The following is a 16,385-nucleotide window of genomic DNA, read 5'->3' as shown; positions in this document are numbered from 1 at the left end:
ATTATATTTATATACATTAAAGAGGTCATGACACTCCCTGCTTCAGACCATGTTTGATCATCAGTTAGGGACTGGACAGTGTCTCTGGAACCTAGCAGATAAGGACCTAGCATTAGCCTTTCGTGAGCCGTAGCGATGCTCCTGAGAGCATCAGCCAGGACACTCACGCACACCACGATGGAACACAGAAAAGGGCATCACATCTTCTGTTAACATATACAACTGGATGCCATGGGGGCACACACCTTAATCCCAACACTGAGGAGGGGAGACAGGCAGACTCTGAGAGTTCAAGGTCAGACTGATCTACATAGGTCTAGGCCAGTTAGGACCACAGGTTAAGAACTTGTTTCAAAACCAAAACAAACAGACCTAAATGAGTAACCAGACTAGCCAGATGACCAATGGGATAGAGTCCGATGCCCAACATCAGCATGGCAAAGGAAGGAGCTGTCACACGCCGCACGCCCCATGCTACCATGCCCCAACCCCCATTCTCTCTTGTTCCCTCCTTCATCTGCCCTTCTCCCCTAATAAATAAAATGCAGAACATTTACTAGTCTCATGAAACTGCCAAAAATATTTTAATAAATAAGTTGGTTTTGTATTTCATTTTGTAGTAAATAATTTTGCAAAACAAACTAAATTCAATTAAATACTGAAAAAAATTTTAATGATTTATTTTTATTTCATGTACATTGGTGTTATGCCTGCTTATATGTGTGCATGATGGTGTCAGATCCCTGGAATTAGAGTTACAGATGGTTGTGAACTGCCATGTGGGTGATGGGAATTGAACCCAGGTCCTTTGGAAGGGCAGCCAGTGCTCTTAAACACTGAGCCAACCTTCCAGGTCCCTGAAAAAAATTTCAACCTAAGCATTTACCTTCTGATCTTGCCATAGTATCTTTTACTCTTTTATTGATAGCTTCAAGTTCTGATGTTGTAGCAGTAAGAACAGTACCACCTTCTGTCTCTCTCAGTTCATTAAGTTCCTGCAACCCAAAAGAATAAAGTTTAATGAGATTAAACCTCAAAATATGAATTATGAGTTATACATACTAAAATATGTGTATATTAAACATGTTATAACTAGTTATTTAAATGGACATTCAAGGAAGCAAATGCTGTGTGCTTTTCCTCATGTACGTGTATGTATATGTATTTGGACATAATTGCAGAAGCCACTGAAGAGGAAAAACTTAATGATGTAATTACTAGAAAATCTGAGTACCTAACTACTAAGAAACTGTAAACTAACACTAAACATGTGAGCATCTAGAACTTATCATGATTGGATCATACAAAGTAGATGCTACTATTACACTGATTTTATACTACAGAAGATCAGGAACAGAAATATTAAGTACTTGCGCAGGTCACACACTAGGTGGCAGTGCTAGCATTCCAACCTAAGGCGCACACCTAGCAGTCTTCTGGCCTGACTGACACTTGCAGGGAATGCTCACTGCCACACAGGAGCTATTGGACAACAAATATACCTGTTCTACTTGGTCCAAGCGTTTCCTCAGATTCTCATTCAGGTAAGTCTCTACTCGAGTAATAATACCTTCTAGTTTAATTCTTTCATTGAGCAGCTGTCTGTTTTCCTAGTAGAAGAAAAAATTACAAAAGTGTTAAAATGTGTCAAGAAATCTGTTAAGGGCCAGAGATGGCCCAGCAGACAGGTTAAGGCACCTGCCACACTGTGAGGTGACTGCAGCTTAATCCTGGAACCCACAGGAAGGTATCCTCCTCCACATGTGCACTGCAGCACACACATGCAGCCTACCCAACAGCACACACACAACACTAATAAGGTAACACTTAGGGAAGACAAGGAAATGCCACCAAATGTGCTGTCCTGTTCCTCGTACTCAAATGAACTAAAACCAGAGCTGTTTTTTTTTCCTTTTTAAGATTTATTTATTTTATGCATTTGAGTGCTCTATCTGCACGCATACCTGTGTGCCAAAAGAGGGCATCAGATCTCATTACAGATGGCTGTGAGCTACCTTGTGGTTGCTGGGAATTGAACTGGGGACCTCTGGAAGAGCAGGCAATGCTGAGCCATCTCTCCAGCCCTGAAATGGGAGTTTTTCGATCCCTGGGATCCATGTGGTACAAGGAGAGAACCAATTCTTATAAGCTGTTCTCTGATCTCCATAGCCAGCCAAGAAATTAAAACGAGTAGTTTTCAAATTGTTTCTGTTCTAGTTGATTTTTTAAGACATATCACCAAGGAGACTGAAGGGATGGTGCAGAAGTTAAGAACACCAACACAGTGGCTCACAACCCATCTCTATCTCCAAGTCCAGGAAATCTGACAACCTCTTCTGGCCTGCTAGGACACCAGGCATTTAAGTACATACACATACTCACACAGGCAAAAGATTTATACATATTAAAGAAGAATAAAAGCAACATTCTTTTCCCATTTTTAATTTTTTAGACTCAGTGTTGACTATATATGAAAATAAAAGTCAAAGCCCTGGGCTAGCAAATGGTTCAGGAGATAAAAGATGTTTACTGCCAAGACCAAGAACCTGCGTTCCATCCTCAGAATTCACATTGTAGAAAAGAAAACCATTCCCAGGGGGTTGTCTTCTGACCTCCACATGTGTAAGTGCACATGTACAACGCGTACACGTACACACACACACACACACACACACACACACACACACACACACACACACACACGTAGGGCAGACTAGGCTACATGTGGAGACCCCATCTACAAGAAAAAATAACGCCAAATGTTATTAAAACATTTATTTTTTATTTTTTTATTTTTTATTTTTATTTATTTATTTATTTTTTTTTGGTTTTTCGAGACAGGGTTTCTCTTACAGCCCAGGCTGTACTGGAACTCACTCTGTAGACCAGGCTAGCCTCGAACTCAGAAATCCACCTGCCTCTGCCTCCCAAGTGCTGGGATTAAAGGCCTGCGCCACCACAGCCCGGTTGTTATTAAAACATTTAATAAAAATATATACAAAGGAGGTTATATCAGCATTATGTATGTGTATGCATATACACGTACGTGCATATAAAGAGAGCTAACAGACTATCACCGTGATTAACACGGTCTACCTGACAGGCTCTACACATACATGCCTTCATCACAGGGATTACGTCTAAGGTTACCTGAGGTGGGAAGACCTACTCTGAATGTACGAGGCACCATCCGTGGGCCGGGGATCTGAACTGCATAAAGGAAGCAAGCCCACTACAGGCACTGCTTTAGACGCAGTGGCAGCTGCCTCAAGCTCCGATGCCATGAGTGTCATAGCACTGACACCAGTACTGTGCTGTGAGCCAAAAGAAACCCCTTCTCTCTAAAGCTGCTTCTGTTGGTGTATTTTATCAAAAGTGAACACTGTACATATTAACGATCAACATGCACTGAACAAGATAAAAGAAAATGAAGATTTCATGTATAATCCTAAGATATCCAGAACAACTTAGACAAATGTATCAAAAACCTTATTTACTTTCATGGGTATTCAAGTTTCATGTCTGGTTTTTCTATTTTCTTAATTTATTTTCTTAACATTATTCTCTTTCAAATACTATACTTTTTGAGATAGGGTCTCCCTGTGCCTCTAATAGTCTTCAACTGGTTTTCTTCACTGTTAAGTGTACTTGCCTGCTGAAGTTGGCGGATTTCATCGTTCAGTGCATCAACTCTTTTCTGATCTTCTAGACTGAGTTGAGAAAGCAAATCCGTTCCTAGTTCTGCTTTCAGTGATTCTCTGGTAGACTCCATAGCATGCAGACTTGCCTCTAAGCTTTGTAAGCTACGTTGCTACATGAGATAGACAATTATTAACATTAGTTACTATGTTACATCTAACAGTAAAACACTGTAAACTATGTCTATACTAAGTGAACTAATCAACTATATCAACCCAATTATTTAAGTACTACAATGTTGACAGGCTGCTGTTAGAGTTATTAAATGTATTTTGTGTTTATGATATTTATAAATTATGATAAGTTTATTGGGATAAAAAACAAAAGAAACAGAAACGTGTACTAACTAACTAAATTTTTTTCTCTTGTTGGTGGTGAGGAGTTAGGTGCGGGGCAAAGCTCTACACCAAGCACCCCTCCAGGCACCATACACTAAGTTGGACAGACAGAGCTGTGTAGGTATTTATAATGCAAAACTGAGAGAAGGGATAAATAGTACAACTATTCAGGTAGATTTGTAAGAACAAAAATTGACAGATTGTTTTTGAATAGTAAGAAGACATCTTTTTTTTTTTTTTCCCTTCACTACTGACAGACAAAGCATAAAGTCAACAATACATGTGCAACCTATGACCCACCCCAAATCTCCCCTAAAGCAAAGCTGTAAGGAGACAGACTGACGCACCTTGGGCATGAAAGTCTTTTCTGACTGCTGCCTCTTCTCTTTCAGCATCTTCATCTCTGATAGTATGCTATCTCTGGATGCTTTAAATTTTCTTTGTTGGGTCTCTATCTGCTGCATTTGGTTCATCAACTGATCAATTTCATTATTAATCCATATACAAGGCTAAGGAAAATTCTCTTAAGGTTGTAAATATATTACATACTATAAATTCTCTTCATTTCTTACAAACATATCATCATGAATTCTCTCCTTTACTCCCAGGTAATTCTCCCAGATTTATGGACCACAGCAATACTGAACTAAAACTATCAATAAAAATGTTCAGTCATAAAAGAAGCGAAGCCTTCTGCCACACATTTTACTCTAAAATATGCATACTTATTTACAGTTGAACAAAACAAAAAACATAGGAATTATTAAAGAATATTAAGCAAATAAAGTAAGAGCATATATGTGTGTATATATACAAACATACATATATTCTTAAATATATTTTCATTTAAAAACTGAGTATGCAGAAGGCACTGCTTTGGTGACTCAGGTATGGAGAATAGCCTTGCCTAACGTGAAATAATGAAATCTAAACACTGTCAAATATATAGATACCTGGAAGCTGTCAACATCCATCTCCTCTCTCTCTCTCTCTCTCTCTCTCTCTCTCTCATGTTTGTATCTGTGTACATGGTACGTGGGCAAGTGTGGGTGAAGGGCAGAGGTTAACATTCGCTGTCTTCGTTTACTGTTCTCCACGTTACTTTTTAGACAGTATTTCTTCATGAGTTTGGAAAGCACCAGCAGGTTAAACTCGCTGGCCAGCAGACTCCCAGTCTCCACCTCTCCTCCTTCCCCAAGAGCTCAGGTTCCAGAAGAGCACCAGCACACCCAGCCTTTCACACGAGTGCTGGGTGGGGATCTGAACTCGGCTCTTCATGCCTGTGCTGCAATCACCTTACCCACTGAGCCAGCACCTAACACACACATCCCTTTTTCCTTAAAACTTCCTCATATCCTGTCCTAACATCTTGCCACATTTAAGCAGTTCTCTAAGTATTACACACAGATCCTTGCAGGGCACAGCTAAGGCATTTGGGTTTTTCTGTACTACAAACAGGACATCACACCAAAAGCAGCACGGTGGTTTTAAGAAACGCATATGCCTAAGTGCTCTGTTGGAGCTGAACTTGCCACCCTCCAAGTAGCACTACACTGATTTGGAAGAACTCAGACACTCCTATTTGGAAAGCTGTTGTCCTTACCTCCACTAACAAATCCACCCCAAAGTTTGCAAGATAGCAAACCCTAAAGGACGTCTTCCAGCGCTAAGTAGATTTGACATCTATTTAATAATGGCATTACTGATGCTATACTCCTTGAAACACCAACCAGGTCTTCCCTTCCATTTCCCCTCTGGTCTGACAACCTTGAATTCTGTTCCTCCTCAAGTTCTAATTTCTTCAAAGAATGCACTAGTATTGTCTAACTTAACAAAAATCAGTATTTTTTTTAAATCTTTTCTTAGTCTTCAGAAGTTAAACAAGTTCTTGTGTTTAAATAAAAAGTAAAGTGAAATATGTTGCAATATTCCCCCTCCAATAGTTATGAAAAAAGGCATCTAACGTACAAGACAGTACAGTGCCATTAACTGCTGTTCTTTCTCTGCAGTATCCTGTCAAGCTCAAGACAAAGGATATTTTCAATGTTTCTGCGTAGGTTTTCGTTGAGCTTTGCCTCAAGCTCACCCAGCTCCTCTTCTGCTTTTCTAACATCTTTCTGTAACTCAAGTCGAGACTTTCTCGTGTCGTAATAGCCTCCAGTCAGAGCACCTCGATGACTGACTTGATCACCTATAGACAAAAGGGAAGGAATCATTCTGTTTACCAGCCTCTATTCAATAAGTAACTTATAATGAAATACTAACCTGAAAACTTTAACAACAGGAGACTTAAGAGGAAAAGGCAAGAATTCTACTTATTCCTAAATATCTTGCTTTTCTTTTTTTGTTTGTTTTTCCAACACAGGACTTCTCTGTGTAGCCCTGGCTGTCCTCCAGAACTCAGAGATCCACCTGCCTCTGCCTCCCAAACGCTGGGACTTAAAGGAGTGCTCCCCCCCCCCCCCGCTCACCACAACCTTCTGACCCCCAAAATATCTTACTTCTCAATATAAAATTTAATTTGGGAAGATTGAACATCAACAATTTGAGAAAATGTAGAATAGCAGTGAATTTAAAGTAAGAATCCACCAACACTTACACACCTGAGAGCAGGGCTCTCTGCCAAAGTGTCAGGCAGAGTAAATGACAGAAGGATCACCGCTTTGAAAACCAGCTATTAGTAACAAGGATGTTTATCAACAAAGCATTCTTAAGCAACTGACAGGTATGTATGCATGTAGACTTTTCTATGTATTTATTTTTGAGCGATAGGGTCTCATTAGGCAGTCTTGGCTGTCCTGGACCTAGTAATGTAGACCAGGCTGGCCTGAAAGTCGAGATCCACATGCTCCAGCCTCCTGAATGCTGGGATAAAGGTGTGCACCACCATGACCAGCTCAGAGTCCTAATAACCTCATATAGGTTTAGCTACAAGTAAAATACATGCTAAACTTTAGCACCACGAGTAGTAGACACATTCTAAGAAACAAGCATCACTCATACAACAGTCAGACCAAGAATGCTGACTGGAATAAAGATGACAAAAGAACGAGCATTTTTTTCAGAGTCACTTGTTAGGGAGGTAAAAGGGAGGAACTTCGTGCAGTGGTGCACGCCTTTAATCGCAGCATCTGGGAGGCAGAGGCAGGAGGATCTGTGAGCTCCAGGACAGTCTGGTCTACATTAGCTGAGTTCCAGGATAGTTACATACTGAGACCCTGTGTCCCATTCCCTGACCCTCCATCCCCAAGTGCCAAAAAGGGAAGGAGACAGGCAGCACTGTCATTTAGTTAATGTTCAAATTTTTAGGTTAACAATGTCCTGGGAACGCCCTTGTTAAGAGACATTTGCTAAGTTCCAGAGATGAACTGCTGTAATGTTTAAAGCTTATTTTCATTCAGATGGTTTGACAATGTAGGTATGCTATTTTGAGAAATTAAACAAAAATGAAGACACTAAACTACATTATTAAAAATTCTTATCATGAATTACACAGATAAACTCAACAATATTTGAGTGGGGAAAAGTTTATGCTATTATTCTTAGAAGGAAATATAACATTATAAGCATTTATGACTTCTTTATAAAGAAGATAGTTATCTCAAAATATTATTTAGCAAAGCTTCAAATTTTTGAAATTTTGGTAGTTAGCTGGATGTGATGATGCATGCCTTTAATTCTAGCACTTGGGAGGCAGAGGTGAGCAGATCTCTGAAGCCATCCTAGTCTACATACGAGTTTCAGGCTAGCTAGCTAGCTATACAGTTGAGACCCTGCTTAAAAAAAAAAAAAAAAAAGGTTATTAGATCCATTTTTAACTATTATTTTAAAGAATCAAATTAAAATTATTTTGGTAATTATCCAATAAACTAGTCTCTTAGTGATCCAAGGCAGTTTACTTAATACATTTTAATTTTTGAGAAAAGATCCATAGGCTTCATTGTTCAACAGCCAAAGGAGTAGACTGTGCCAGAGACCAAGTGTTTACACTTACAAGTATGGAAATACATTCTTCTAAACACTGCAATGTACACACCAAATACGTACAGCTCGAGTGACAAATTACACATCTCATGTGAATGTTTTATTAGCATGTGCTTAAAGCTAATTACTATTACAAACCTTCCAAAGTAATACAGTCCATAGTGAAGGCACGAGCCAGCTGAGTGGAAACCTCCATGCTCCGACAGATGAGTGTCTTTCCAAACACATGTTTGAAAGCTTTGTCAAATCTGGGATTGTACCTCAGCTTACTGATCATTGGAATAGCATCCTGCAACAAATATTTTGTTAGGAAAAATACTGTCACACAGTTGGTTAAAAACTGCAGAATCATTACTATCATCTATGTCTTTATGAAATAAAAAACACCAGTGGCCTTTATACAGACAGCATTAGAAAAATCATTCTACAGAACTACCATGGAAATTCTGCTTCTGTGCTAAAGGTTTAACAGCTGGTTATACTGTGAAGAACAATTCTTTTTTTTGTGTGTGTGTTTTTCAAGACAGGGTTTCTCTGTGTAGCCTTGGTTGTCCTGGAACTCACTCTGTAGACCAGGCTGGCCCTGAACTCAGAAATCCTGAGGATTTCTGCCTCTGCCTCCCAAGTGCTGAGATTAAAGGTGTGCGCCATCATTGCCCGGTGAACAACAACTCTTAAGCTGACCATGAAAGCTCACTCCTGGTTCGGGCTCCAGATGTTTTCTTTGGAGGACTTACTTAACTTATATAGTTAAGACCTACTATGTGTTCAAGACTGTAACAACAATCCTTCCTTATGAGAATATAAAAATATGATATAAAAGGTAAAGGTAAAATTAGTATTTCCTCAGTGCTCTAAATATGGCAGACATCTAAATTAGATATTCAGAAAAATACTTTTTCAGATCATATTTATTTTCCAGGCTAGGGGAATAAGGTAAAGAGCTTCCTGTGCAAGCATGAGGACCCGAATTAGAGCCCAGTACTTACATAAAAAGTCAGGCATGACAGCACGCACCTGTAACCCCAGCACCCCATCTGCAATGAGGCTGGAGACAGGTGGATCCCTGCAGCTCACTGGACAAGTTGATCCAGCCAGTAAGTGAGGTTCAGGTTTAGGGGAGACTCTCTGGCCTCTACTTGCACATAAGCACATACACACACCATTTTAATTTTCTTCCCTAAACTCAGATCAGGACTTTTTAATAATCAGAGAACACCAGTGTAGTCACTGTACAGCACAAGGAACACACTACAGTTCAGAAGCCACTTGTAGCCACACTGCAGCTACCCATGTGGTTATCACTGCAGTGATCACTACTCAGCCTGCTGTACCGTCTAACTCTCTGGCCTGCTGTTTTAGTAAGTCCCTTTTCCTGTGCAACAGAACCACACTGCCTCCATTCTCCTGTCTGTCTGTGTCATGCTGAGGGTGGAACCCAGGGCACCATGCTCACTGCACAACCTCTCTCCCAATGAGCTACACACATCGACCTCAAGTCCTCTCTCTTTACACAAGGTGTGCATGTGCCAGTATCCCATGTGTGTGGGCATGTCTGGACACACCACAGTACACATATGGAGCTCAGAGGACAATTTCAGAGACTCAGTTCTCTCCTGCTACCAGGCGGGTTGCAGGGATCGAACCTGGGTGGTCAGACTTGGTAGCACATGCCTTCACCCACTGAGTCATCGCCCCACTTTCTTGTGTCTTCTTTCATTCATATGACCTCATATCTGTGAGCCTCAATTTTCCTCCCCAGAACTTCAAAGTAAAATTAGTAGATTTGTAAGCAGGAAAGAGTCTCAATATACTTCTTAAACTACTGATCACTCTAATACAGGTTCGGCCTTAGTTCTAGAGCAAGACGGTTGGTACAACAATCAACATCCTGAAGATCAAATACCTCAAAGCAATACATTACCACAGCTGGCAATCCCTTTACAGGATATGTAAAAATATAACAAGAATAGACACTTCTCAGACTATTTTAAAAGCATATCCAGAAAGCCTCAACATATTCCTTTTATGTGTCAGGATTCTTGGGGAATTCTTCCCAAATTCCTAAGCCTGCTATCACGCTGAAGATGAACATATATACAATGTTTTGTTCCAAGTCTTGGCTGTGACCCCTCCCCACTCAGCCCAATCCAGCACTAAGTATACTCCATGCAATGTATGTTGACCTCACAGACCACACCGCACACTACGCAGATGTCGTAATGAAAACGACTTAGCGAGACTTTAACCGTGACTCACGTTAGTTTCAGGGTAGGCAGTATCCCTCACATCTAACTTGTTCAGAGGCAGGAAAGTCACCTCTCCAGGAAGATTCATTTTATTGAACTCCATTAAAATCTTTGTGCTGACTTCATCTGAATCAACAATGTGATAAAATAACCTGCATTAACAGAATAAAACACATCTTTACTGCCAGGCTGTAAGGTGCCACAGGCATTTAAAGACCACACAACTCACATTTTTCTATGCAATCCAATCAATTTATCTGAAGAAAAAACTTTCAGTGAACCGGAAAACTCCCGCAAAGAGTAAAGTTCTAATTTCTGAAATTGGAAACAAGTATCTAGTACCTACTTCTTTAATTAGAAAGTTATATATAGAACCAAGTATAAGAGGGTAATGGAAGACATATTGTACTACAATTACAAAATTGTTTTTAGGTTACTCTCATTTCTCCTTTATCTTTAAAAGAAAAACAACAAAACCCATTTTAATGTCAGGCTAAACAAAAACCAAAAACCAACCAAACAAAAAAACCCCCAAACCTCACCTGTTACCAGCAGTGACTTCCACACAAGTATAAAAAGCTGGTTCACACTCAAAGTTATTCATTACAATGCCGTGGTAGCCATTTTGAACATGTTGGTTTATACCTTTTCGCCGAAAATGTTCTAGCACTTTGTTAATGCTATCTATTCCATTTAAAATGGCCTGTAAAGTAGTTAACAAAAAAATTAGCATCACCGTGACACTCTTGCTGTCAAGAAATGAGCCTACTATGCCATTCAACTAGACATAATACTAAAAATTAATACTATCTAGCCTATCATCCACTTGAAATATGGTAACTACATTTTACATTCTTGTGGGTTCTGTGCTATGATGCTGGAGTTTAAAATGGGTTCTTTATCTAACAACCGAAATGGCTTTTATAACTATAGGTAGTAAGCCAGGTCTGAGGGCACACAGTGGTGCTTCCAGCACTCAGCGAGCTGAGCAGGACCACGAGTGTGAGGTCAGGCTGAGCTACATGAGTAGCTCCTGAGTAGACCTTACAACAAGTAAAGCAAAGTAGAAAGGTATAGTGCAAATAAAAGACAAAGAAAACTGCCAACATAACCCAACTGTGTCCTACTTGTGAGCGACCTGACTCTGCCATCTTATCATGTGCTGGAACACGGGCAGGAGGGCCTGACTGGAGATGAGCCAACAAGACCTGCTCACCTTTCCTGTTGCGGCTCTAAGGAGTTGCTGCTTCTTCTCAAGGTCTTCTCTTTTAGCAGCAAGTGCTTGTTGTTCTGCATTCTCCTCTCTCCACAAGTAACTAATCAATAAGAGTGAAGAGTGAACAGTATTTAAGAGTTACATGCTAAAATCAATTAAGTCTATGCTAAAATTACAGCGTATCTTAGTCTACTAACTTTCTTTCACTTTGTAGCTCATCTTTCTTGTTTTTTACTTCATAATATTTTCTGTCCAATTCTTCAACTCGAGCTTTGACTTCATTGAGATCCTGATCCAGTTTCTATGGGAAAAAAATGTTCTAGTTTGTTATCATTGATTTAATCCATAGTGACAAACAGCAGATACATATACTGAAATTCAAGAAATGACATAATTTAAATATGTTCGATTTATCATATATTGGCTATACATGGAAGAAGCAACTAAAAACCCAGTTTCAAAAGGGTCACCAGGTGTAACAGAGACTGTGAAGACACAACCACGGAAGCCAACGGTTACTAATGAGGTAATGGGATATGTGACAGGACAGCTGAGGGGAAGAAGCAGCAGGGAGAGGGCAGAGGCTGGGGAAGTGGTAGCGAGAACAAAGCACTGCACAGAGGTACGAGAACGTAAGTTGGGATGGTGGCACGTATCTAATTCTAGCACTGAGAAGACAGAGGCAGGCAGACCTCTGTGAGTGCCAGGACAGCCTCGTCTCCACGGTAAGTTCTAAGACAGCCAGACTATGTAGCGAGACCTTGTCTCAAAATACAAAACAAACAAAACCAAAGCTATAATAAAACCCATTACTCTGTATGGTAAGTTAAAAAAAAAAATTAAAAAGGGCTGGCTACACAGCTAGCTGAGCAAGTGAAGACACTTGCCGTGTAAGCCCGACGGCCTGCACTGTCACAGGGCCCATGTTATAAAGAACTAACGCACTCCTGTGCGCCGTCCTCCGTGACCTACACAGACATAATAAATGTAAATGGAGATATAAACATGAATATGTATACATACAATATATATACACACATACATACACACATACATACACACATACATACACACATACACACACATACATACATACATACACACATATACACACACAAACACACATACACACACACAAACACACATACACATACATACACACATACACACACACACACACACACACACACACACACACACACGATCTAAACCTTAGTGTTCCTTCACTATGTCCCATAATTTTAGGCAAGTGCTCCACATCTGAGCTATATCTCTAGCTAGTATTTCCAAACTGTCAGAAGGAACAAAAGTTGTATCAAACACTAGGCCCAATTTATATGAGAACGACCAGGAGAGTTTCTCCTCCATAACAGTTGATGAGGTAAAGACAGCACCAGAAACAGAAAACTCTTAAAGTTGGTTTGACAAGCATGTAGAAGCTGTACTACATAGTAAAGTAAAATGGAACAAAAGTAACAAAAAGGCATTTCATTGTTAATACTACTCGTGCTAAAAAATACACTACCCTGGCATGCTGGCATACACCTTTAGTCCCAGCAGTCAGGAGGCAGAGGCAGGTCTATCTCTGTGAGTTCAAGGACAGTCAGGTCTACACAGTTCCAAGACAATCAGAGCTACAAAGTGAGACCCTGTCTCAGGGAAAAAAAAAAAAGGAAAGGGGGCCAGGGTCCTCTACTGTTGTTGGTAGATCCTTGGTTTTCCTTATTTCAAGAAGGGTATGTAGCTATCATAGCTGAAACTATCCTTACTACTAGTTCTCACACACCTACCTAAGTTGGTTGTGTTTTCCCTCCCTCCCTCCATCCTTCCCCCCCCCACACACAGTGTGTGTGCGTGTGTGTATGTACTTCCTCAGCATGTATGTATGTGAAGGTCAGAAGACAACTTGCAGGAGTTGGTTCTCATCTTCCACCATATGGGTTGCAGGGATCCAAGTCAGACCATCAGACTTAGTGGCAAACAACAATCTGCAGAGCTATAACCTAGCAGAGTTGTGTTTACAATTTCTAACATATAGAATAGTACACTATTCTTTCAAGATCAGTCCACTATGGTCTAACTCCTGGTAAGTGTACTCAACACTGAATCATTTGTTCTCTATTATGTTTTTTGTTTGTGCAATTAAGAATTAAACAGGATGGCCAGGCAGTGGTGGCGCACTCCGTTAATCCCAGCACTTGGGAGGCAGAGGCAGGAGGATTTCTGAGTTAGAGGCCAACCTGATCTACAGAGTGAGTTCCAGGACAGCCAGGACTACACAGAGAAACCCTGTCTCGGGAAAAAAAAAAAAAAAGAATTAAACAGCATGAAGAAAAGAATAGCATCTTCAAAAACCCAAGAGATTTGGGTATATTCAAAGGTGAAATTTAACATATATGTATTTTATGACAAATGATAAAAAGTTAAGTCTGTGGGACTGGTCAAGACTAAAGCAGATTAGGGAAAGATAAGTCATTAAAATATAAAATCCTGCATTGAATCTTGAATCTCATTTTCATCTAACTTTAAGAAATATATTTTCACAAAAGCTCCCTGGAAACCTTAACCACTATTCATACACACACACACACACACACAAAACAATCTGAGCATGATATCAAAAATATTAGCACAGAGCTATTTCTCTAAGCAATCTGAGGTGAACTATGAAAATGGTTTGCTACTTTCTTACCCATAAAACCCTATAAAGTCATGTAAGTCTGAAAATTCAAATCTTCATGCTCATTTTAAGGATACCCTGGAAACTGCCTAGGCCAGCAACAACGTGTTAGTGGAAAAAGTCTTCACGTAGCACAAAGATGTCACTTTAAAGAAGCAATCAATGTGTGGCATTTTTGTCAGATATCAACGATATCAATACGTATGGCCAGGCCTAACAATGGGGCTGAACTTGGGGTTGTGGCCCAAAGTGTTGAAGTTTTGCTGCACAAACTTAAAACTGCAGAGATGGCTCTTCCAGGGGTCCTGAGTTTGATTCTCGGCAACCATCTGTAATGGGATCTGATGCCCTCCTTGGGTGTGTCTGAAGACAGCTACAGTGTACTCATACATTAAATAAATAAATCTTAAGAGAGGAACACTGAAAACTTCAGACTCTGCTCACCAACCATACGCAGGTGAACAGAGCACCCAAGCTGCGCTGCCAAACGTACAGAGCTCACGGTTCAGTTAACCCACAATCTCCCGACACACTGACAGGCTCCTCAATACAACGTGACAAACTGTTCCTAAGTCAGAAAAGGAGGCTGTGCAGAAGAAAACAGATATCCCAGAAGAACTAGAGAAACAACCTTATGGTTCAGAGATAAACTCAACATAAAATGAAAACAAAAACAAAAGAGATAAGCTTGTGTGTTAAAGAACACTTAAATACATGTGTTTATGTATCTACATACTCGTATTTTAAGATTTTATTTTTTTTATGTTCTTGAAACCAACAACCTACTAGTGCAGACCTCAAAGGGACAGCTACAGGACACCTGCCCAACAGTCTCTTCTCATCAGTCCTATGGCCTTCCACTCACACTGGCACACACATGCATACGGATGAAGGTCTTTCTTAAGCTGAATTAAAACTTCTACCCTCTACTTCAAGTATTAAGAAAATTTTAGTTAAATATGTAAACAATGTTTAATTCATTTAGAGAAAACTAAAAAAAAAATTACTATTCTTTTAACGAACAAACACAGTTTGCAGTAAGTTACAAAGCTGACGGAGGGGCTAGAGAGAGCTGGGCAGCTGGTGCTTGCTGCTCTCACAGGGGACCCACGTTTGCAGCTGCCAGTCCCCACATCGAATGGCTCGTGTCTGCCTGCTCCACAGGATCCAACCTCCTCTTCTGCCCTACACACACACCAACATGCACGTACCCACACACAAACACACCTGAATATGTAAGTTTAAAAAAATGTCTAAAAAAAAAATGAAAACTCTTAAAATAAAAAACTGATAATTACTTAAAAATTAAAATTAATTATCTTAGACTTCTCTGACACATTAAAATGTAGTGGCAGAGTCAAGAAGTGGCAGTTCACACTTTAATCTCAGCAGTCAGGAGGCAAAGGCAGGCCAGTCAAGTTATTTCCTCCCCAACTTGCTTCTTGATCATGTTTGTGAAGGAATAGAAACCCTGACTAAGACACACTGTATGTACTGAGCTGAGGTGGCCCTTTCTAACTGAGTGGCTTCCTTGTTCATTTTAAGAGCAGCACGGTGGAGCTGGGGTGACGGCACAAGGGTAAGAGGACTTGCTTCCACACCTGATTATCTCAGATCAATCGTCTGAAGCAGAGATCTGAGTCCTACATGCCTTCCTCTGACTTAACACATACAAACACTATGGTAAAAAAAAAAAAAAAGATTTTAAGCATGCAAGCTTACTTAAAAACAATACAAACAAAACAGATAAAATGTATGTTTATCTTACTAAAAAATATTATCACAAAACTTACAAAAGTTCTTATGGTCAGTGGTGGCGCACCTCTATATTCCTAACATTTAGGAGACTGAAGCAAGATTGCTCTGAGTTTAGGGATAGCCTTGGCTACACAGTGAATTACAGAAACAGCCTGAGCAACAGAGTAAGACATTGTCTCAAACAACAAACCAAACCAAAAAATATAAAGCAAAATTTCCTTACATTGTATTGCTCCAGATTTTTTTCTTTATTTGCCTCGGTATCCTCCAAATCCTTGTGTATAGCAGCGATCTGCCTTTTCTTATCGTTAATAGCCTGATCTAACGACTTCAGCTCCTTTTTAATCCACTTATCCCTTTCTTCTTTTGATGTAAACTGGCTTCCTCGACCCTGCTTTGCATAAAGATCAGTTCTTTCCTGTGTAGCTTGAGCCAATCTATAGAAGACAAATACAAGAAAT

At 40.0% G+C, this 16,385-nt stretch overlaps 1 protein-coding gene across 1 annotated transcript in view; it reads right to left on the bottom strand.

Moving 5' to 3' along the window:
- The window catches only part of Smc3 (structural maintenance of chromosomes 3), a 43,376-nt gene that overhangs the window by 4,003 nt on the left and 22,988 nt on the right, over positions 1 to 16,385 (bottom strand). Inside the window, exons 13-23 of the mRNA XM_028773495.1 lie at positions 16,148 to 16,361; positions 11,684 to 11,787; positions 11,487 to 11,586; positions 10,813 to 10,973; positions 10,281 to 10,422; positions 8,160 to 8,310; positions 6,076 to 6,228; positions 4,385 to 4,536; positions 3,653 to 3,811; positions 1,503 to 1,610; positions 887 to 995 (exon numbers count right to left, since the gene is read on the bottom strand). Of these exons, the coding sequence (XP_028629328.1) occupies positions 887 to 995; positions 1,503 to 1,610; positions 3,653 to 3,811; positions 4,385 to 4,536; positions 6,076 to 6,228; positions 8,160 to 8,310; positions 10,281 to 10,422; positions 10,813 to 10,973; positions 11,487 to 11,586; positions 11,684 to 11,787; positions 16,148 to 16,361 (1,553 nt within the window). The remainder of the gene's footprint in view (positions 1 to 886; positions 996 to 1,502; positions 1,611 to 3,652; positions 3,812 to 4,384; positions 4,537 to 6,075; positions 6,229 to 8,159; positions 8,311 to 10,280; positions 10,423 to 10,812; positions 10,974 to 11,486; positions 11,587 to 11,683; positions 11,788 to 16,147; positions 16,362 to 16,385) is intronic.

This window comes from Grammomys surdaster, unplaced genomic scaffold (assembly GCF_004785775.1).
Source record: "Grammomys surdaster isolate TR1022 unplaced genomic scaffold, NIH_TR_1.0 66, whole genome shotgun sequence".
Lineage (NCBI taxonomy): Eukaryota > Metazoa > Chordata > Mammalia > Rodentia > Muridae > Grammomys > Grammomys surdaster.
The sequence above is the reverse complement of the archived record's forward strand: the minus strand, read 5'-3'. Positions and strand labels throughout refer to the sequence as shown.